Source organism: Psammomys obesus, unplaced genomic scaffold, assembly GCF_907164565.1.
Source record: "Psammomys obesus unplaced genomic scaffold, mPsaObe1.curated_primary_1811, whole genome shotgun sequence".
Classification (NCBI taxonomy): Eukaryota; Metazoa; Chordata; class Mammalia; order Rodentia; family Muridae; genus Psammomys; species Psammomys obesus.
Window position 1 is genome coordinate 9,799,352 of NW_026596091.1, and position 22,997 is coordinate 9,822,348.

The following is a 22,997-nucleotide window of genomic DNA, read 5'->3' on the forward strand; positions in this document are numbered from 1 at the left end:
CATTTTCCAACTCTGAAGAGCTTTTACTTATTAATGCTTATTAATATTTATTAATATTAACTACTGTGAAGAGTGCAATGGATCTTTTACATGCATAAAACAAATACAAAGAACTTGGGTGTGGATTTAGAAAGACTCAGACTAAGTTATGGCAATGATGCTGGAATTTGCATCAGAACTTAGCAAAATGGTTTCCTGAAAGACATTGACTTCATGGGAACATAGAAGATTCTGTGGCTTTTCCAAGGTCAATGAGAATGACAATAAAGAAGACTTGAAGTGGGAATTATCCTGAAACTCCCGGTGTTTTGGTTCACCTCCCTATGTGGTTCTGCAGATTACACCTTCTAGGAACTCTGGGTAAATTAGAAAGCTCTGTGCCACTTGGAGACTGCTATGCTCCTTTTGAAACAGGAGGGTTATCTATGACAGTTCACATAGATAAATGTTTTAGAAGCTTACCTTGCCTTTCTCTAATGGAATAGGGTTTTCCAGACTTTGAAGGAGTTCCTTTGGGAACTCATCAATGCATGAAGAAGAGTAGAGTTGTAAGAACCGTTTCAGGAAAAGATGCATTTCTTTTTGGCGCAGAATCAGTTCAGAATTGAACAGGGATGTGAGGAGCATGTCATCAGGCAAAGAAATCCCAGAGACCGGAGTTGCAGATGCTTACAAAACAAAGAGACCATTATTTAGCCTTGTATGTGGAAGAATGGAAGAATGTTCTCAGTTTTGGTATTCATTCACTGCCTGTTATGGGACAGCAACCAGCCAGTGTCCATCACCTCGCTCTGTTTGATGTATAGGCTAGTGGGTTACTACTGATTGCCACAGGCTTCAAGGGAAATCTCAGAGGCACATAAGGGTATTGTTTCTGGTTGTAAATGTTAACAACTTCACCATCTGTTCTGTCTACTTGTCTTACTTTGGGTTCCCATAAAACAGACCTTGTAGTGGACATTCTGATAAGGGAAGAATGCCCTTACCGGCTAAGGGCACTGCTGAATGTGGGGAACCTCGGCACCAGTTATTTTTATGGAATGGACAAAACCCTAAGAAAGACCAGGACCTAAATGCAGAGAGATGAATGTTTTTGTGGAAAGTGCCAACTACTGCAGTTGGAGGCAAACTGGTCGCTGTGATGGCAGGACATCCTCAGGGCTGGGTGCTCAGGCTCAAGTCCACATTCTTCTCCTTTGAATGAGTTTCCATCCCTGAAGACCATGGCACAATCACCTGCCAATGCCAAAACCTTCTCTAGTGATTGCTTATCCCCTTGCTAACACCTGGTAGCTGTACTTAGCTTGACTCAGCTTGGTTGCTCTGTTGGTCACTCAATCACTGGACAGTGGTGTGGATCAGCCAGTCTTTCTTGACTGCATTCATGAGCAACACTAGGCCACTAACTTTAAGGGCACTGATAAGGCATAATAAAATACTAATATTGTCAGAATAATCATGGAAAATAGTTGGTTTCAGCAGACTTTACTAGTTTTTCTAGAAATTCTTTAACATGGAGTGCTGGCTACTTTTGTATCAGCTTGACACAGCTAGAGTCATTTAAGAAGAGGGAATCTCAACTGAGAAAATGCCCCCACCAAATGGCTACAGCCTTATATGGCATTTTAGCTGCTGACAGATATGGGAGGACCAAGATCCTGGTGGGTGGTTCTACTCCTGAGCAGGTAGTCTTCCTGGGTGCTATGAAAAAGCAGGCTGAGCAAGACCATGAGGAGTAAGGTAGGAAGCAGGACTCTTCCATGACCATTTCTGTCTTGACTTCTCTCAGCAATGGAGTGTGAGCTGAGAATCTGGAATAAAAGCTTCCCACCTTGAGTTGCTTTTAGTCTTAGTGTTTTATCACAGCAATAGAAACTCCAACTGAGATGTAGTGATTTTTAAAATTAAAATATCCTATTCAAAGTTATGCATTTTACATGCTAGACAATGGAACATGCCCTAAAGCCAAATTCTGTTTTATTAATTTTGTAAAGCGGTCACTCTGTAGTCCCTGGTTTTTACCTGTTTTGCTCTACAGATCACTTTGGCAATCTTGGGAATCTACCAGGTACCTTTCTGTCATGATGTTTTTAAACATATGAAACAAGATGTGTGGAATGTCTGCAGACACTCATTACATTGAAATATTATTCCATCGAAGGTTCCTGTCCTCTAGGCTCAAGTCCCTGAAACTCCCATCTTTCAATGACCCTTCACTCAGATGTCAAACTATTCTATACTCTAAGTTAGAAATGTGACCTAAGTAGGAAAAGGGAAATAATAGATTCTTTCTTATCACGTTGATACCCACCTAGCAGCTTGTTCATGTTGTTAGTTCTCTGTAGGTGTATATAGTAGCGGATGAGAAGGATCCATGTAATATCCATTCTGGGATGACTCTTTTTTTTAGCATCCATACTCTCATAAATATCTTCATTTTGGTACAAAGATGAATTTTCCAACTGGAAAGAGACTTGGTAGTTTTCTGAAAGTAAAACAAACAATGATAATGCAGTGCTATACTTTTCTTAAAATAACTCTGTGCTTGGGATCTGAGGGGGAGGAACACAAACGGCAGCTTACAATGGCCTGTGACTCCAGGTCCAGGGGAAGCAACGTGCAGACAAAACACCAATGCACTTAAAATAAAAATAAGTAATCATCATCATCAACAACAACAACAAAAAGAAACAAAGATACCAAACACAATGTTAAAGAGAGAAAGACTGGAGGAGGTTATCCAGCATATGTAATGCTGCTGCTTTCTTTCTAAATAAAGATTTACTTTCATTTCATGTGTATAAATGCTTTGCCTGCATGTACATAAGTGTACCATGCACATACCTGGTACACACAAAGGCCAAGAGAAAAAGTCAGATCCAACGGACTGGAGTTTTGAATAGTTGTGAGCCGCAGTGTGGGTGCTGGAAACTAAACCAGGTTCTCTGCAATAGCACCAAGTGCTCCTCACTGCTAAGGCACCTATCCAGCCCCGAAAATTGTTTGTTTATTTACTTATTTGTCTAGTTATTTGTTTATTTATTTACTTATTTATGGTTCTGGGAATTGAACCCAGACCCTTATATCTGCTATGGAAGTATCCTGCTAGTGAGCTATACCCACAGCACAGCTTCTTTTTATGTAACACATCTAAAACCTTTATACAAATCAATTTTTATTACAGATGTTTAAAATTCCATTGTGTGTATATACATTTTCACTAGCTGGCTATTGTGATGCCTACCTAGGCTTATTCTATTTCCTAGATATTGTAAATGAGAGGCCAATAAAAGTGTCCAAGCAAGATTCCTGCAGTTAAGATGTCCAATGGTACATCTGGCTCATTTGTAAGATATACTTTTAGCTTTTAAAAATTTTTCTAAAGAAACAGGACAGGAGCCTACCATAGAGGGCCTCTGAAAGACTGTACCTAGCAGTGTATCAAAGCAGATGCTGAGACTCATAACCAAACTTTGGGCAGGGTGCAGGGAATCATATGAAAGAAGGGGGAGTTAGTAAGATCTGGAGAGGACAGGAGCTCCACAAGGACCAAATATATTTGGGCACAGGGGTCTTTTCTGAGACTGATTCTCCAACCAAGGAACATGCATAGATATAACCTAGAACCCCTGCTTGGACGTAGCCCATGGAAGCTCAGTGTCTAAGTTGGTTCCTAGTAATGGCAACAGGGACTGTCTCTGACATGAACTCAGTGGCTGGCTCTTTGACCTCCCCACACTCTGTGGGAGGAGCAGCCTGGCTAGGATGCAGAGGAGGATATTGCAGCCAATCCTGATGAGACCTGATAAGCTGGGGTCAGATGGAAGGGGAGGAGGACCTCCCCTATCAGTGGACTCAGAGAGGGCCAGGGAAGAGATGAGGGGGGGTGGGATTGGAAGGGAAAGAGGGAGGGGGCTACAGCTGGGATACAAAGTAAATAAACTGTAATTAATATAAAAAATAAAATTTAATTTAAAAAAAGAAAGAAAAAGAAAAAAAAAGAAAAAAGAAAAAATTCTCTGCACCGAACTTCCATAGCTGCATCGCTTGCATCCTGCGAACAGAGGGTTAGGATTACCCTTCCCCTCCCTCCTGGCCAGCATCTGTTGCCAGTTGTTTTCTTGACCTTCTCCATTCTGACTGCGGTTAGATGAAATCTCAAAGCAGTTTTCATTTATGCTTCCCAAGACATGGAGCTCATTTTTAGGTAAGAAATAACGTCTTGCGTGCAGAAACTCTAGATGCACCTTCTTGTCTATAACTTGGGGTCCTCCTATTTGTGGGAATTACCCATGCCTGGTGGGAGTTCATTGTTATTATTTCTTTTCTGCATATTACTATGCCAGGCAGAGTATCCAGGACAATTTTAAATTGAACTCATAAGCATTTCACTTCTGCTTCTAAAGGGAAGAGTTTAGCATTCAAACACAGAGGGTAAGAACTAAGAGGGGTTTTTTTTCCCACTCAGAACTCAATTTTATATCCAATTATTATTATAACGTGTTTGTGTGTGCGTGTGTGCGTGTGTGTGTGCGTGTGTGTGTGTGTGTGTGTGTGTGTGTGTGTGTGTGTGTGGCTATATTTGCATGAGGACAAGTGCCTGTGGAAGCCAGAAGAGGGTGTTGGGTGCCCTAGAGCAGTTGACTGTGAACTACCCAATGTGGTCACTTGAAATGGAACTCAAGTCCCGTACAAGAGCAGTCCACCCATGCTCAATTGCTGAGCCATCTCTCCAACCTTTTAAAACTCTTTTAAATGAAAGAAAATTCCTTTAACTCAGTTTTAGAGTCATGGATGATTGTTCAATTTTATTGAATTTTTGTGCCTGTTTGAGATGATGAATATTTTCATCTACTAGTGTAGTGATTGGCTTTAATAGATTTTCTAATTTTGAATTACATTTGCATTCCTGGAAGTCATCCAATTTGACATCATGTGTCTTTCAACACACTGCTTATTGTCAGCAGTCATGCATGTATACGATCAAAAATGAAACTCTCTCCCCAGAGGCAAGTGTTCTTAACGGCTTGTACTTTAGTACTTTTAGCGGAGAATTTTCTTTTAGCGTTCTCCCTAAATTGTCAGTTTTCAAGAATGTATTGATTAGCTTTCTGTGACATTAACTCAGAGGCCACTCTTCTATCCTGCAAAACAGGCACATCACTTCTGGTTCTCCTATCATTTATCCACGATGTTCTAAAACCATCCACTATGCATCCACTATGGAAAATATCTCTGGATATTTTACTTCATAACCCAACAGCACCCGTGCCTTTGCTCCCTTCCAAGTTTTCTGTTGTCAGAATTAATAACTTTTACACCCTTGTCTGTATTCATAACCTTTGCTTATCTCTAAGATGAAAAACGGTAAAGAATATTTGCTGAGTGTGTGACACACCTGTGATTCCTGCACTTGGCAGGTTGAGGCAGGAGTACCAAGAATTCAAAGTCATCCTTGCATATATGATACCACATCCCAAGAAGAGGAGGAGAAAGAGGACGAAGAGGAGAAAGACTTAACATTAATTAGGATTGTTCAATTCAATATGACCAGATTTCTTTCATGAAGGCTTAATATCACAATCCCACAGCCCACAAAAAAATAAAGCTTTAGTATGAAGATCAAATGGGTTATTTTAGTTCATAACAGCCACCAAGTCACTCGATCACTTCATTATACACTTCATATACACCACTTCACTGGACCATCAAACTGGACCATGAATCTTTTATCTCTGAATATTTTTTCTTCACTAAGAAAAATAACATTTTCATTTCACCGTATTCTTTGTGGGAGCGGTTGAGACAGGAATTTTCTATGTAGCCTTAGCCAACCTAGAACTTACTCTGTAAACCAGACTCAAACTCAGGAATCCACCTGCCGCTGCCTTCCTAGTGCTAAGATTAAAGCCATGGGCCACCACATTTTTCATGTCTTCTAACTTCCTAATTATTCTATCCACTGCCTTGCATTCAATCAAGTTATCTGACAGTGCTCCTGAGATTGTCAACCTTCTAATCTACTTCACACAGATGCATTATGGGTGGCTGCACAGTGAAAAATACTAAGGACCTTTCCTTCCTTCCTCCCTCTCTTCCTTCTTTCTTTTCCTCCTTTGCATTCTTGCATGACAGGATGCTTTGTCAAGAAACATCGTGAAAATAATTTACCAATCTGTAAAACATTTGTGTCCTTAAAGGACCCTAAAACATAGCTTATGACTTAGAGAAACACAAGCTTATTTTCCCCCAGTCCCTCAAAAGCTGTGCTAACACCATCGTATCTATTGTTGCTGGAATGGAGTTGACGTTCATCAAGTCCATACTCTCTCCAATCCACCTGCACTACCTTGGTCTGGAATGTACTTTTTTTTCCCCAATCAACTCATTATCTACGGTTATTTAAAGTTTCATTTTAGGCACAGCTTTTTATTTTTTGTTCTTTATCTATGCTGCATAGATTTTGGTACAACTTCCCATCTTAAAGGTTCATTTCTCCCTTCAGCACTGAAAAATAGTTTTCTATTGATTTCTGTGATGACTACCTCTGATTTTCTCCCCTTTCAACATCTTGAATGTACATTGGTTGAATATTAAAATATTTCTCTGATTCATTTTTCCTTGATTTCTCCTCCTCTTTTCTAATTTCTCCTCACCTCTATTATCCCACAAAAGCAGACACCTGGTTGATGATAGATATGACCATCTGCTGTTATAAAGAAATGTAGTTATTTATTAAATAACTGGCTCTGAATGTTTGGTTATAAACAAAGTCCATATCTATATCCATAAAAACAAAGTCAGTCTTGACTTCAGCCTCCCCACATACACACAAGAATTGCACATAAAAATAGAGTTTGAGGGCTGGAGAGATGGCTCAGTGGTTAAGAGCACCGTCTGCTCTTTCAAAGGATCCAGGTTCAATTCCCAGCAACCACATGGCAGCTCACAACTGTCTATAATGCCAATTCCAGGGGATCTGACACCTTCACACTAGTGTACATAAAATAAAAAAGAAATAAATTTTAAAAAATAGACTTTGAGGGAAATGTAGATCTAAATGTGAGTGATAAAAGAAATATAAGGACAAAGAAAGACATCTTTATGATATTTTTATATGTAAGAAAATATTTCTGCAATTGAGCATCAAGAGTACAAACTGCAACAGAAAACACCTGTGTATTAAGACACATACCCATGTTCCCAGCACAGGGGCAGGAGGATTGCAAGTTCAAGAGTGACCTGAACTATATAGCAAAATCCTGTCTGAAAGTAGTATTTATAAACTACACACTTAGAAGTATAAGATTTGAGTAATCAAAAATTAAGTAAGATGAGAAGACAAAACAGAATGGAAAAAGATGCATACATATAATCCTCCATATCCAAATACAGAAAGAACATCTGCAGCTCTCTAAAACAGAGAAAACTCCCAACGAAAATACACATGGCTCTCAAATAAGAGGGTCCCTCCACAGAGTATGTGATAGCCAATGTACAGTACAAAATACAGCATGTCAGAGTGATAAATTTCAAATTAAACTGCCATAGAGAACTTGTAAAGATGCATATATGCCCTCTCCCTCTGATACAGCAATCTCACTCCTTGGCACACACGCGTGCGCGCGTGCGTGCACACACACACACACACACACACACACACACACACACACAAAAGAAAAAAGAAAAAGAGAAAAAAAAATCTGTATCCAAAATATCACAGTGTGTTCACAGCAGGCTTTCACAACAGCCTTCAGTGTCTACCTATGGATAATAAACGGTGCTATTACAGCTATGAAAGACTGAATCTCACAGACAGTGTTAAAAGAAGTCAGCTATAATGATGCAATCATTTCATTCATACAAAATCCAAAAGTTGGCCAAGCTTATGTCAGAAATTACAAAGCAAGAAGATTAACAGGGGCCAGGAGGGGTCACCAGATGAACTTCTGGGGTGCTGGCATTGGTCTATGCCTTGATTAGTGACAGTTATATGGGTATTCCTTCCGTGAGAAACCACTTGTACTCTCACAATTTGTACTCTCTTTATATATATCTTCTTACACAGTAAGATATTTTTGGTCCAACAAGCATTTGGCGACTTTCACATTGGAAATGCCTATGTGACAATGGCAGAGCCTCCCCTTCCAGACACCATTGCTAAACAAAGAAAAGCAGCAGCAACAACAACAGTTAGATCTGGAATAAATCAGTGAGGAGAGGACATTTCAAACCACAAAATGTGTAAAGCAGTTCAAGTAGACAGGAGGCAGAGTGAAACACTAAGCTATAAATCCCAGAAAGAAATTGATGATGAAGAGCAGGGCTGTGGGGCCAGTCAAACAGGCTTGCCATTTACATTTAAAAGAAAAATGGATTAAAAATGTAAATATAATATGATAATCTAAAACGATGCTACAGCTTTCCCATGTTAAAAATAGAAAGCCAGTAACATAGCATAGAGCAGTGCTTCTCAACCTCTCTAATGCTGAGACCTTTTAATACAGTTCCTCACGTGGTGGTGACTCCCAGCCATAATTCTCTTTGTTGAATTTGCCATGTTGACTTTACCCAATGCTTGTCCTGAGGTCTATGTGTGAGGTCTAAGGTCTAAAGATCTGCAAGTCTTTTTTGCAGTTATTTTCCCTGGATGCAAGCTCAGTCAACCCAACCATGACACTATACCAGTCAAATAAATGGGCTTAAAGACAGAGAATCCCCTCCTACCTCTTCAGCAGAATTACATATTTAAATGACAAATGGCTCCCATTTATCACTGTGGCTCATCTGAGGTTTTACTTGTGTTGGTCTGATAACATCAGCCCCCAAACCTCCTCCTTTTATGCTGGTCTCAGCAGGAAAGCAAACTGTTGAGGTGACTGAAGATCTCTGTTTTCAACCTAACAGTTCATGATGCTGCCATTTGCAGGGAAGGCACCAGGAAGTGGTGAGCTGTGCCTTAATAGAAAGCTAGGAAGGGGGCGACACACTGCCTAGCTCTCCCTGAGAGAGAGATGTTTCATGGGAAACACCTTAATTAAAATGCCAGTTCTTCTTAAGTCTTTCTGTCTTGATGAAGCCGTAAAAGTCACTGAAGTTATTAACTGCTCATTCCTTTTTCCATGTTCTGTGTAATAAAACATGGGGAGCATATGAGGCCATTGTACTGTGTGCGCAGGCAGAGGGCAGGACCAGAACTGCAGCTGAATATAGCCTTCTTCCTTCATGAGACACCACTTAACTTGAAACAGCAACGGACGGGCTGTATGGTGATTTCATGTGTAGGTAGTGGTCAAACATCTGAACAAGGAAAGAAGCCCTCTAGACGTCAAGGGAAACATCTGACAGAATTGGGGCCTGTAATAATTAGTCAAGTCTTCGAGTAGAAATCCTGAAATTTTGGAAAGTTTATACCTACCACTAAGAATTTTCTAGGTTTTTTTTGTTTGTTTGTTTGTTTGTTTCTGATTTTTTTTTTTTTTTTTTGGAAAGGAATGGTGGGGATATTTTAAGTTTACAGTGTTTGATGCTGGCCAAGGAAATAAGGCCACTGTTTAGATGTGCTCACCCCCCGCAGAAAACAATGTTCTCCAAATGCTTATGCCCTCACGGGGACCCCACTGCAGCCCTCCTGTCTTTTGAAAGGAGTCAGAGACACACAGAGTGCAGCATGGAAGACAGACGTGTTATTTTTCAAGGTAAAGTTGAGTGCCCTCAGAAGGTAGGCAGGCCATAGCCACTGAGTACTGCAGAGGGGAGCACATGAGAGCGGATGGTCGCTGTGGTAACCTATGCTTTCAGGTGCTTCAAGTGCTTCTTAAAGTCCCTAACCTACAAGGCTTTCCTGGGGGCAGTTTTCCAGGTCCAGTGATTGACTGGCCCAGGAATGAAATAACTGAGCCAATTAAAAAGACCCTTACCCAGGTTATGGGCATCTGTGAGACCCCAGAGTTTCACTCCAGCTTCCTGCTGTCTATGGAGTACCTTATTACTAATGCTTTCTCAGTGGTGTCTGGCTGTGCTAGACCTTTTCTGGGCAGAGGCCTATTAACAAAGACCCAAACTGATGCCAAGTCCCTATAAAGTCCCACAGTAATGGTGCATCTTTATGTCCCAGATCACGTACTTAGTGTTAGTATTTTGACACACAACCTGCTCCTGGGTTACCCAGCAACTTATGATGTCACCATGTGTCGCCAGCCAGGTGGCCACACCTGGAAGGCGTGGTTACCTTGCCCCTTAAAGGGCTAACCCTGACATGTGGTTTCTCTCTTACACTCTCTCTCTTTCTCTCTCTTACACTCTTTCTCTCTCTTGGCACCCCCCTTTCCCTTTCCCTTTCCCTTTCCCTTTCTTTCTCCCCATCATGTCCTGCTCCCCCCTTCCTCCATACCCTCCTAATAAACTTCTTGCAGAGAATATTGGTTAACCAGCCTCATGATTTTTAACACTTAGTAGCTGGGTCTCTAGGACTTGGATTCCATCTTCCTTCCTCTTGGAGACCTTAATTCTCTGAAAGACAGACCGTGCTAATCATATCCTAAATTTACCTGTCAAGAAGCTTGGTCAGGAGACTTGTGCTATGTAGAAGGCAGGTCCCAGCAGCTCTCCTGAGGGTCTCACCAGCTCTGGCCCGAGCACTTTAGTATCCTGTATGGTACCATTTTCCGAATTTGGATCTGTTCCCAGATGGCAAAGCCCAGCCTTTAAGCCACTTTGCTTATAAACTCAATGAATTCCAACAGGTCATCAAAGGGCTGCAGAGATGGCTCAGTGGTTAAAAGCACTGGCTTCTCTTCCAGAAGACCTGAGTTCAATTCCCAGCACCCACATGCTCACAGCTATCTTGTAGCTTCAGTTCCCAGGGGCCTGGTATATACCAATTTACATAATAAATAAATAAATTATTAAGGACATGGTTCCAAAGATAGCCAAATCTACTAGAAAAAATAAGAAAAGTCTCTTTTCCCAATGGGAAAACAGTGAAACCTATAGTGAGGGCCATCAGGACCAACAGTTAACTCCTCATTGAGAGGCTCTTTGCCCCTGCTTTTATCATCAAAATCCTAAAACTTGACAACTGTATTCATCACTCTCCTGTTAAACGTTGGTAAGAAAACCTTCCAAGAACACACCTCCTGCCAAATAATGAAGACCAGATTCATCCAAATGGACCTGTCAGTCACTAAAAAAAAATCCCCTCATGAAAGCTAGCAGCCCAGAAGCTTTAGAAATAGATAAATCCTGCCTGAAGCTGTAAGCTGACACCATTTGGCCATTGTCCCATCTACCCCTGCCTGTGGTCCTCTACCTACCTTCCTCACTTTGTTCTACCGATTCTCTAAATTATTTCAATGGAGATCACAAGGACTAGGGAGCCCATGGACGTCCGTGGAGAGGTGTCTGTGAGATAATACACCGTGTTACAAATGACTCAGGAGGCAGAGGTTCAAAAAGATGGCAAAGTAAGCCAACATACTTTAATGCGTTATAGCAGAGAATGAAAATATCAGTGATGTGGGTTTCAGAGACTACCCCAAAGTTAACCAGCACCCTCCCAAAAAGAACCCACTTCATCAACACTGCTTTGGATTCAAAGAGGAATATAATTATTTGAAGAGGTCCTTTAAATACTTGACATTTTCTAAGTACATATCTCCTGAGGTTATATTTCATTTACTTCAATGAAAACATTATTTTGCTGCAGATTGACTTTAGAAGGTGGTTGGAGATTTCATCTAACTTTTTAGACAACCAGTAAATTTACAATCTGTTATTTCTGCTGACTTGTGGTAGATTCAATAATAACCTTTTTAAATTAATAAACTTGAATTTCCAGTTTTAATATCTAATATACCTTTATTACTTCCCTGGTAATAGATCTAACATTTTTACCATTGTAAAAATAATTTTGAGTAAATTATATTTTTCCAGACAATTATAAATTTTATACAGCTTTTCAAATTTATTTTCTTTGAGTAGAATAAAAATAAACCTGTAACAATTTAATTCCTCACAGCCAATGGTTAATTTTCTGTTAATATTTATCACTTATGAGGAGTATTTTTGTAATTACTTTTCTTAAAATATTAATTTGACTAATAGTAAGGTCTCTCTCTCCCCCTAAATTAATTATCTATCTATCTATCTATCTATCTATCTATCTATCTATCATTATTATTATTATTTATTTATATGTCCCAACTGCAGTTTTCCCTCCTTCCATTCCTTCCAGCCTTCCCCTCACCTCCCTCCTGCACTACCCTCCATCCTCTCCTCCTCAGTTTCTCTTTAGAAAAGAGAAGGCCTCCCATGGATATCAGCCAACATGGCATACAAAGTTGCAGAAGGACTAGGCACTTCCTCTCTTTTTAAGACTGAACAAGGCAACCCAGTAGGAGCAAAGGGTCCTAAAACTAGGCAACAGAGTCAGAGACAGCCCTTGTTCCCACTTTAGGGGACATATAAAAAGACTAAGCTACACAACTGTAAAATATATGCAGGGCACCTAGGTTACTCCCATGCATGATCCTGGTTGTTCGGTCAATCTCAGTGAGTCCTTATCAGACCAGGTTAACTGATTCTGTGGGTTTTCTTGTGGTGTCCTTGACCCCTCTTGCTCCTACAATCCTTCCTTCCCTTTCATCCACAGGATTCCCAGAGCTCTGCCTACTGTTTGGCTGCAGAGGTCTCTGGAGCTGTTTTTATTTTTATTAATTACAGTTTATTCACTTTGTATCCCAGCTGTAGCCCCCTCCCCGACTCCCTCCCAATCCCTACCTCTTCTCCCATGCCCCTCCCCAAGTCCACTGATAGGCAAGGTCCTCCTCTCCTTCCATCTGACCGCCCGATCAGGTCTCATCAGGAGTGGCTGCATTGTCCTCCTCTGTGGCCTGGTAAGGCTGCTCCTCCCTCAGGGGGAGGTGATCAAAGAGCAGGCCAATCAGTTCATGTCAGAGACAGTCCCTGTTTCCCTTACTAGGGAACCCACTTAGAGACTGAGCTGCCATGAGCCACATCTGTGCAGGGGTTCTAGGTTATCTCCATGCATGGTCCCTGGTTGCAGTATCAGTCTCAGAAAAGACCCCTGAGCACAGATTTTTTGGTTCTGTTGCTCTCTTTGTGCAACTCCTGTCCCCTCTAGGTCTTTCTATCTCCCCCTTCCTTCATAAGATTCCCTGCACTCTGCCTCTGGAGCTGTTTCCATCAGTTGCTGGGTGAAGCCTCTCTGATGACAGTTGAGCTAGGCTCCAGTCTACAAGTTTAGCAGAATATCATCAGGAATAATTTTGTTTGCTTTTTTTTTTCCAATTGTGTTTGATTCTCTGCGAGGTCTCTGGGCTATCCTGCCTCTGAGTCCTGGCCCTCTAAGCAGTGCCAGGGGTGGGTTTCCTCTCTGTTATATATGCATTGTAAAATCTATTATATGCACACTGTAAAATAGTTTTAGAAAATTCAAAATAATTTGTGTAAGTTTCTATGAAAAGGAAGTCTCAAGTTCATGTCCCACATGGCATGTATATTCACATGAAAGTTATTTAGAAGGTTTATGTGCTACTTAGTTTGTTGTCAGCTTGATAACAGCCCAGGTCATCTGGAAGGAGGGAAACTCAGTTGAGGATAAATGCTTCCACCAGACTGGCCTGAAGGCAAGTTTGTGGGGCATTTTCTTTAGTAATAATTGATGTGGGAGGGCCCAGCCCAGCGTGAGTGGTGGTATCCCTGGGAAAGTGGTCCTGTGCTCTATAGAAGCGTGGACTGAGCAAGCCATGGGGAACATGCCAGTAAGCACATGCATCCATGGTCTGCTTTGGCGCCTGCCTCCAGACCCCAGCCTTCAGTTCCTGGGCTGGCGTCCCTAGGTGATGGGGTGATAGACTCTGACAAGCATATGTAAGCCAAATACACCTTTTGGTCATGGTGGTTATCACAGCAATAGAAGCCAAATTAAAATGGGTTAAGAATAAAAAGATAGTTAAATTCAGAAAATGCAGAACATAAGGTAGCAATATTTATTATCTTAGCTTCTAGAGAAAGTGAGATATGGTTCTAAAGTAAAATAGAAGCAGGACCTTCACAATATTACTAGGTATAATGTATTTGCGAATGGCATAAAGATAAAAGTGCAGACTTCTGTACTTGGCTTCTACACATAACTAAAGCAAAGGAAAACATCCCAGTTATAAAAACACAACGGCTACATTTGTGCCTAGCAACCCGGTATCAACAATATGAAAACAAAACCTAAAACTGCAGGAGGTGAAACAGAAGAACCTTAGCTGTAGGAGGCCTTTATCTTGTCAGGAGGGTGTTAATTTATGGCTAGGGGCCAAATCTGCTCCATGCTTTTGTATGACTGAGAAATGAAAAATAGTTTTTATATGTTCAAAGAGTTGAAAGAAACAAAAAGGATACATGAAAACTATATGAAATGCAAACGCCCGTGTTCATAAGTAAAGCAGGCCACCACACTCAATGTAGCTCACTTGGTGGAAGGCTCAACTGGCATTGAAGTGGCCCTGGGTTCTATCCCTCCACCCTGCAGAAAACTTGAGCATGGTAGCTTACAGTTGTAATCCCTGCACTTGGGAAGGGGAGGAAGATCAGAACCTTAAGATCACCTTTGGCTATGTAGTGAATGCACAGCCTAGACCGCAAGAAACCCTGCCAGAAGGAAGGAAGGAGAAAACAAATGAAAACAAAATCACAACAACAATAGCTAAAATATTTGAACACAGTGTTAAAATGTTCACATCAAAAAGGTTTGGAGTAAGGAAACATAAAGGATATATAACGTTCCTTGTTAAAATAACTTGACAGGCTACAAAAATGTAAGTTATTTTGAAGCTAATGTCTAAATGTAATACCACTCCAATAAAAATATGATTCTTTTCAAATTATACAAGCTGCTTCCAGAGATTTTTTAAGCCATAAAAGACAATTTTGAAGAGAAAGAATAAGGAGGGAAGGCTCACTCTAATACCTTTTAAATATTATGACCACAATATCATGAGGAATATATATATACTGCATTGAATCCTGAATATGCAGAGTAACAAGATAGCAGAATGTGAAGTCCAGGGGCAGGGCTGCAATCCGGTAAAACTAAGCATGTGATCATGTGACTCACTTTGCACAGGCCAAAAAGGATTTCAGGAGTCGCTGGAAGAAGCTAAAGTAATTGAGGACCTTTTATAAATCTAGATATTAACAAAGGAAATAGTGATCATTTTCTGCTTTATAGAAATCATTGTTTTCATGTGACAGAAAACCTACTGGAAAAAAAGTTAAATAACTGATAAATGATTGTCTTTATTTTATAAAATTCTTTGTTTTTGTATTTTTTCAGTCTCTGAGGTTTGAGGCAATTTTTTACACAGCAGCCCCTTCACCAGAACAGCAAACAGCAGCTGTTCTCCCATCGACACTGACCTTCTTTCTTTCTTTTTAAACTTAAACTAAAAATGGTTTTGAGAATTTCATACATGAGTGGTGATGAATTATTTTTACAAGCACTATGTGTACTCATGGAGAAAAACGGCATCAATGAATTTGTGACTATGCCAGGCTGGCTCATATAATGTCTCATCTCCAAGTGTGCTGCGACCATCTCTGATGGTCCTGCTTCCTTATGCTGAGGAAATCATGAAGATGAATATCATGTTTTCAGATTTCACGAATTTAAGGAATTCTGGTAAGAACTGAATTCAGAGCTGGGGGAAGTGATAGCAGAGAAGAGATTAAAGGTATCTTTGTCAGGTGTGAACTCCAGGAGAGCTGGTGTGTGCCCCACACTTAAGCCACAGCAGGCAAACTCCCAACTCTACAACCTTCCCTATGAAACAAACAAAAAGGCTCCTTTGGCAGCTTATTCACTTTTAGATGTTTAGCTTCTCTTTTGTTTCTTTGGCTTTCTGCTCCCATTAGCATCATTAAAAACCCCAGAGACGTCCTTCTTGTGTCAAGGAGCCAGGGATTCTGACCTCTGCTCTAGAACCAACAGTCTAGATGTGCAGTGGCTCTGGGGGGAACGTATGAAGCTGAGTGCACAGGACGGAAGATGACCATAAAGATGCCCACATCTCAATATCCAGGACCTGTCAATGCATGAAGCATATGGCAATGGAGAACTAAGTTTGTCAGATCAAATGAAGGTTCTCTTTAACCCTCCTAAAGATTGGAAGACTACCCTGGGTTATCCAGATGGCCCAGCATCATCACGGGGTCATGACAGGCAGAGCACAAAATGTCAGGGTGAGTTAAAAATGTTGGTTTGGAAGACGGAGGAAGGACACAAATGTCAAGAAACTTGGGTGGCCTATAGCAGAGATGCTCCCTTGGTCTTCTTAGGGAGCTGTCCCCCTGACCCTAACCCAGAGACACTCATTTTGGATATCTGACTTCCAACATGCATGATAAAGTCATGTTCTGCCCAGCTTGTGTTAGAGCAGGACCAGGGACTGGCGCAGCGACTGCTCGCCAGGAAAACTAGGACCTGAGTCAAAGTGAACACAGATGCGGACTTTCTCCCCACACCCTTGAGTCTCTATCGAGAAAGAAATTCTTATCACAACATTTCATTAAAAGAAAAGATTCTCCACCTACACGACTACAGTTGTGATCTTCAACATCACAAAGGGAAATTAAAACCAGATAAATTTTGCTTCACTGAATAAATTTTTTTCTGACTAAAAGGCGACAGTTTTTTTTTCCTCTTTGTGATCCACAGTTGTTCTGAAACTGCCTTCAGGAGGACTAGGGAAGAGAGGGGAAGGGTCCTCATGCCCTGCACTGGGGAGCACCCCTTTGCGACTGTTGCCATGGGTCCCAGCCAGAGCCCTCTGCCTTCCTCTGCTCCTGAGACAGTGCACACTACTTTCCCCAAGCTGTTTCCTTGGAGTGAGTTCCCCCCTTATTTTTTTAATTTCTATTTTTTATATTAATTACAGTTTATTCATTTTATATCCCAGCTGTAGTCCCCTCCCTCATTCCTTTCCAATCCTACCCTCCCTCCCTTATCTCCTCCCTGTCCCTCTCCAAGTCCACTGATAGGGGAGGTCCTCCTCCGCTTCCATCTGACCCTAGCTTATCAGGTTTCATCAGGAGTGGCTGCATTGTCATCCTCTGTGGCCAGGCAAGGCTGCTCCTCCCTCAGGCGGAGGTGATCTACGATCATGTCAGAGACTGTCCTTGTTCCCTTTACTAGGAACCCACTTAGATACTGAGCTGCCATGGGCTACATCTGAACAGGGTGTTCTAGGTTATCTCCATGCATGGTCCTTGGTTGGAGTATCTATGTCAGAAAAGACCCCTGTGCCCAGATTTTTAGTTCTGTTGGTCTCCTTGTGGAGCCCCTGTGCCCTCCAGGTCTTACTATCTCCCCCCTCTTTCATAAGATTCCCTGCATTCTGCCCAAAGCTTAGTTATGAGTCTCAGCATCTGCTTTGATAGGCTGCTGGGTGGAGTCTTTCAGAGTGTCTCTGGGTTAGGCTCCAGTCCTGTTTTCCTGTTATCTCTTTCTTCCAGTGTCCATCCAGTTTGTCTTTCTGAGTGAGGATTGATCATCTTACCCAGGGATCTCCTTGGTTAGCTTCTTTAGGTGTACAATTTTATCATGTTTATCCTATTTTATATGTTTAATATCCACTTATAAGTGAGTATATACTGTTACACTAAGTATCTTATGTGCATTTTATATTTGATGCAGAACCACCCTTCCTTTCCATTTGCAAATAAGAGCCCAGAATCAAGTATGCTAGATAACTTTCTCAATTTACACCCAGTAAAGGGTGGAATCTGGACAGCGGTACACGAGAGGCCATGCTTTAACAGGACTGTGGAGTTCCCCCCGCCCCCCCTTAAAATCAGAGTGGGTTTCTGACTCCTCCCAGCTGGATCGAGACCCCCAACTCAAGGCCTAACCTATTATGAACTCCAACACCCTGCGGGTGGGTGTTTTCCCTCCTCCATGAGGCCCTTCCACCCACATCCATGAACAGGCAGCAAAGCCCTAACCCCACCCCTCCAGGGAGGACCTCTGGCTATTCCTGTTCTGCCCCCAAATAAAAAAAAAAAATACTCCCTTTTTAAAAAACAAGGTTTAATTTATAAAAAATTAAAACAACAACAACAACAACAAAAAAAAACCAAGGTTATGTTTTTCTGCTGTCGAGCTCAGCCAGGAATTAAAACAAACTCTGTTCCCTTCGCAGAATTGCTCTGTGCTTGACTTTAGAGGGGGCAGGAGGGGGTTTCAAATCAGTTAAATCCCCTTAACTCTAAAACTACACTCCAGTATCAAAGTCCCGTGGCATGTCTTCTCATCTAACATGATGCTTAACAATGCTGCCTTCAGAGCTGCGTAGATGAGGGACTGAAGCAACAGTGAACGACAGCTAAGCTTCATTACTTCAGTGTCTTGCTTTCTTTATAAAAATGTGCATCACTGACGCTCTCACTAGATTTTTTTTTTCCTAGAGGATAAGGCACCTGTTGTTATCAGCTGGTGGTCCAGCCTTCAGCCTTTCTGCTATTGTCAGTCCTTAGTTGGTTGTGGAGCCCTGCTAAGGATTTTGGTTTTGCGTGTGTGTGTGTGTGTGTGTGTGTGTGTGTGTGTGTGTGTGCGTGTGCGTGTGCGTGTGTGTGTGTGTGTGTGTGTGCACATCTTCCTGTCCATCTTCAGGAAGATGGCATCCCATTGCGTCATCTCGCTTTTTGTTTTCCATTATGACTATCGGGTCTAGTATCTATTGCCTTAAAAACTGATAATGTTGACAGTTGACTAGTACCCATGGCACCGTCTCTTCTCAGCTTTTTTTTACATGTGTACATATGTATGGTGAACATGGATATATGGATTTCTGTAAGGGTGAGATCTGTGTACCTATGTGTGAAAGACAAATGTCGATGTTGGGTAGTTTCCTCAGTTGCTGGCCATTTTCTTTTCACTAAGACAAAGGGGCTTTTTGTTGTTGAGCTCAGAGCTTATTTGGCTAGTCTAGCTAACTTGTCTGACTTGACCTGAAGATCTCATATCTGCTGGGATTAAAAATGGGCCACCATACACACACAATGTTTATGTGGGTATTGGGGACCCATTCACTGGGTCTCACACATGTAAAGCAATCTCTTCAACCCCTATGATATGTCTCCTGCTCCCTTCTCAGATTTAAGTGATCAGTGACATATCTCTTCAGTGGAGTTGATAGACTTTTGTAGACACACGACAAGGACAGCTCTGCCTCACTGCAGTTGGGTCTCATCATGCCTCAGTAATTGCTTCTATAATACTCTCAAGTGATAAAGCACATAGATGGGCAGACACACACACACACACACACACACACACACACACACCACCCTTCCACTATTCAAGCACAGGTGGATTTTTGTCTGTCCCATAGATAAATGATGTAACTAGTTGGGATTTGAGTATAAAATGTGTCAGTCCACTTCTCTGGTACTAATGGCATCTGGAAGGAAAAAGAGAATGAGGTAATTGCACAGAAATGGAGTCCATCTCTGACTAAAGACCAAGTGGGGCAGAGGAGAGCCCCAGCTATGTTTCAGGAGGTAAAGCACACACTAAGCACCAACTGTGTCCTCAGCTCTGTTCCACTAGTCGTTATAGTCTTGACTGAGAGTTCATCCAAGTGGCCTGCATTCGTAGCTTTCTGTATCTTATGTGTATTTAGCTGTGAAAGGCTGTATCAGAAACCACTAATCCAAAATGGTACTTTTAATTTCAAGTGTCTTACAGAATTTAATATTTTTTTTATCCCTGCTGAATTAATATTAAGGCCACAAGAAAATCAAGACTAGAGGATTGTGTATATTTGAACATAACTGCAATGTTAGCAGCTAATGAATGTTCTCTTGCTGAATCTTAAACATGGGCCCACGTGGAAAGTGCTATCATTTTGGAGCTGGCAAGACAAGGGGCAAGATAGTCAACAAATGGAACCAAGAATCCTGCTGAAATTTTTCAGTGTCCCATCAATGCCTATTATCGCTCTTAGGCTCTGGCAAGGAACTTCACCTTCCACAAGTGGCTGTTCTGTCATTACAATTCAGGTCTTGAATTGCATTGTCAAGTACATCTGATTCCCCTCCCATCTGGCACTGATTTGCATCTGTCCTATAGTTGACTATTCCTAGGTGAACAGCATGCTCCAAGGGAACTCTGACGCCATTCTGAGTGTTCCCAACTTTCCACAAAAGACATCCACTTAGATTCTGGTACAGTAGTCCTGTTTTCATTGTTAGAGTTTTCTAAAATATGGCTTTGTATTTTTTCAGTGTGTATGCCTGTTTATAACTGCCCACAGCTAGAAGCTCATGGAAGATAAAACCTGCTTCTCCACTTTCTTTGTTCCATGACTCCTCTCTGATGGACCTCACTGGGGGCAGGACTTGTGGTGTAGCTCAATATTGGAATAGCAAGCTTAAGACTGGATTCTCTCTGTACCACAGCAAAGGAGTGGGAAGGAAGGGAGAGAGGCAAAGATTATCTGGTACTGTGCTCTGTACACAAAACTATTGAGTTCTCAACAGACTAGTATATCTGAACATTAACTTCAATGTTAGCAGCTAATGAATGCTCTCCTGCTGAATCTAAACACGGGCCCACATGGCAAGTGCTGTCATTTTGGGGCTGGTAAGACAAGATGCAGGCTAGTCAACAAATGGAACCAAGAATCCTTGAGCTTACTATTTCAATATTGACTAGTGGTTCTCAACCTTATTGTTCATCACCTCCTGTGTAGGTGAATACTAATATTGTTTAAAGCTAGATTAGTGAGGTTTTCTTCTGGATGCTAATTTATGCTAATGAGCAGGAAATCAAACAAGTTTTATTTGTTGTTGTTGAGTGCTTTTTCCCTTTAGCAAGTCATTTTAATATGAACTTCATGGCCATCTGTGTATTTGTGTAAATCAGGTGGGAATTCAGAACTTCCTTCCAACCCAAATAATGAAATGAGCGAAGTCATCAACATGCATTAATTATCAGCCTGCCAGGAAAAGACTGGAGGGCAAGATTAATATTCTTTATGCAAGGTAAAATGAAAAACAGATTAGACTTTACAACCGAGCAATTTCATAGTTAAAATACTAAAGGAGTGTTAATGGTCTAAAGCAGAAACTGAAGAAACTGGAATGTGTGCTAGGAAAGCTGTCTACAGAGAACAAAAACATCCAACTTCTAGCATTAAGCTAAGATGAAAATGACTCAGCCAGACTGACTGATATCAGTTGGTTTACAAAATGCCTTCCTGCATTGTGTACCCATGGCTGACATCAGTAGTTGATCATGGCAACAACTTTTCATGTCTTTCCACGCAGATGCTCATGGTTCTTCTGAGGTAGCCTCTAGACTAGTGGTTCTCAACCTTCCTAATGCAGTGACCCTTTAATACAGTTCCTCATGCTGTGGTGACCCCAACCACAGTTATGAGTCTTAATGTCTGACATACATAATATCCAGCATCCTGTGGGTTCCCCCATGGGGGTTGTGACCCACAGTTTGAGAACCATGGCCCTAGACACTGTATTTCCTGAGTGATAGTGTAGATTATCATCCAACAAACATTCACAGAAATCTCACTCCTGCAGGTAGAGCACATGTCCCTGCCTTGCTCACACTGAACACTGCTATAAGCAGTGGGATAGGTTGATGAGATGGGCCTTCAGCAAGCCTGGGTGATCTGACCTCTGGCTCTTGCCCCAGTATCTGCTGTGGGTAACCATGAGCTCTACAAATTGGGGCCCATAGTGGATGCTCATGAAGCATGGGTGAGTGCCATCTGTAGCCTGAGGCAGAGCACAGGTGAAGGGAGAAGATGTCCTTAGCTGTAAGTCACTGAGTGAGGCTCAGTCCATCTCAGATGAACCTTGTTATCCTTAAAGAAGGTCAAGGAGTAGAATGAAGGAAACGAGTAAAATAAAGTGGACACATTATTTGGAATTAATGAGGATCTGGTAGAAGAGGAAACCATGCTGGAAGCATGAGGCATGTGACCAGACCCAGTTTTCTAGACTGCTTGGTGCAGGGCCAGAGGCATTGTCTCTAGGAAACTATAAGATGCCAAGGAAAGGGAGCACCAAGATGGAGGTGTGTCACAACCTAGAAGCACAAGGTGGTGAAAGTCTACCAGGTATGACAGAACACATGAAGGTCTAAGGATAAAGTCTCAGTATAAGAAGGCTATCTAATTATTTGACCTCCAACAAAGCACTGTTGCATGGGAGGTTGTTTTGGCCACAGAATCATCTGGAAGAAGCTTGAAGAAGCTTGGAAAGGCAAGTGATGTGAGTGAGATGTGAGAGCATCACTGAAGGGCAAGCTTTCAGCAAAGGAAGCTGATCCCTGGGGCTGGGAGGGAGATGCTGCCACTTGGCTGGATTAAAGAGACTATGTGCATCTTCTTTGGCTTAATATTTAGCACACACACACACACACACACACAGAGAGAGAGAGAGAGAGACACAAAGAACAGAGAAAAGAGTCTTACAGAGCAGCACCCTCTTGCTCCTTCTCACCTGTTTCAGCACATGAGAAGCATTCAATAAATATTTTTGACAAGTGAATGAAAAAAAACACATAAATGAATCTTAAACACATTAATGCTGATAATATTATAGTTTACTAACAAAGGAATTAACCATAGATAAGTGAAAGTTGTTTAAAAAAATCAGAAGTAAGGTCGATCTTAAACTCTAGCCACCTGGCATTCATCAGTTCATTTAACAGATTGGATGTTTGGCATGTGAAAATGATGGTGTGCTCAGTGTAGATGAAATAAAATAGTGCAGGCCTTGCTCTTGGGAAAGCTGGTGAATGAATGACACACTTAAATACACATGCTCAAACATACGCGCAAATGTAAAAATTCTAATAAGACTAAGTAGCACTAGGAAAGCAAGTCAGTGAATGTTTTAGAGAGGAGGATCAGAGAAACTCCCTTAAACAAAAACATTCCCTGGAGGTACCATATGAC

At 41.5% G+C, this 22,997-nt stretch overlaps 1 protein-coding gene across 1 annotated transcript in view; it reads right to left on the bottom strand.

Moving 5' to 3' along the window:
* Cfap54 (cilia and flagella associated protein 54) overlaps nt 1-22,997 on the bottom strand; it is a 301,678-nt gene that overhangs the window by 54,802 nt on the left and 223,879 nt on the right. The window contains exons 62-63 of the mRNA XM_055627824.1: nt 2,312-2,485; nt 463-668 (exon numbers count right to left, since the gene is read on the bottom strand). Coding sequence (XP_055483799.1) covers nt 463-668; nt 2,312-2,485 — 380 coding nt within the window. The remainder of the gene's footprint in view (nt 1-462; nt 669-2,311; nt 2,486-22,997) is intronic.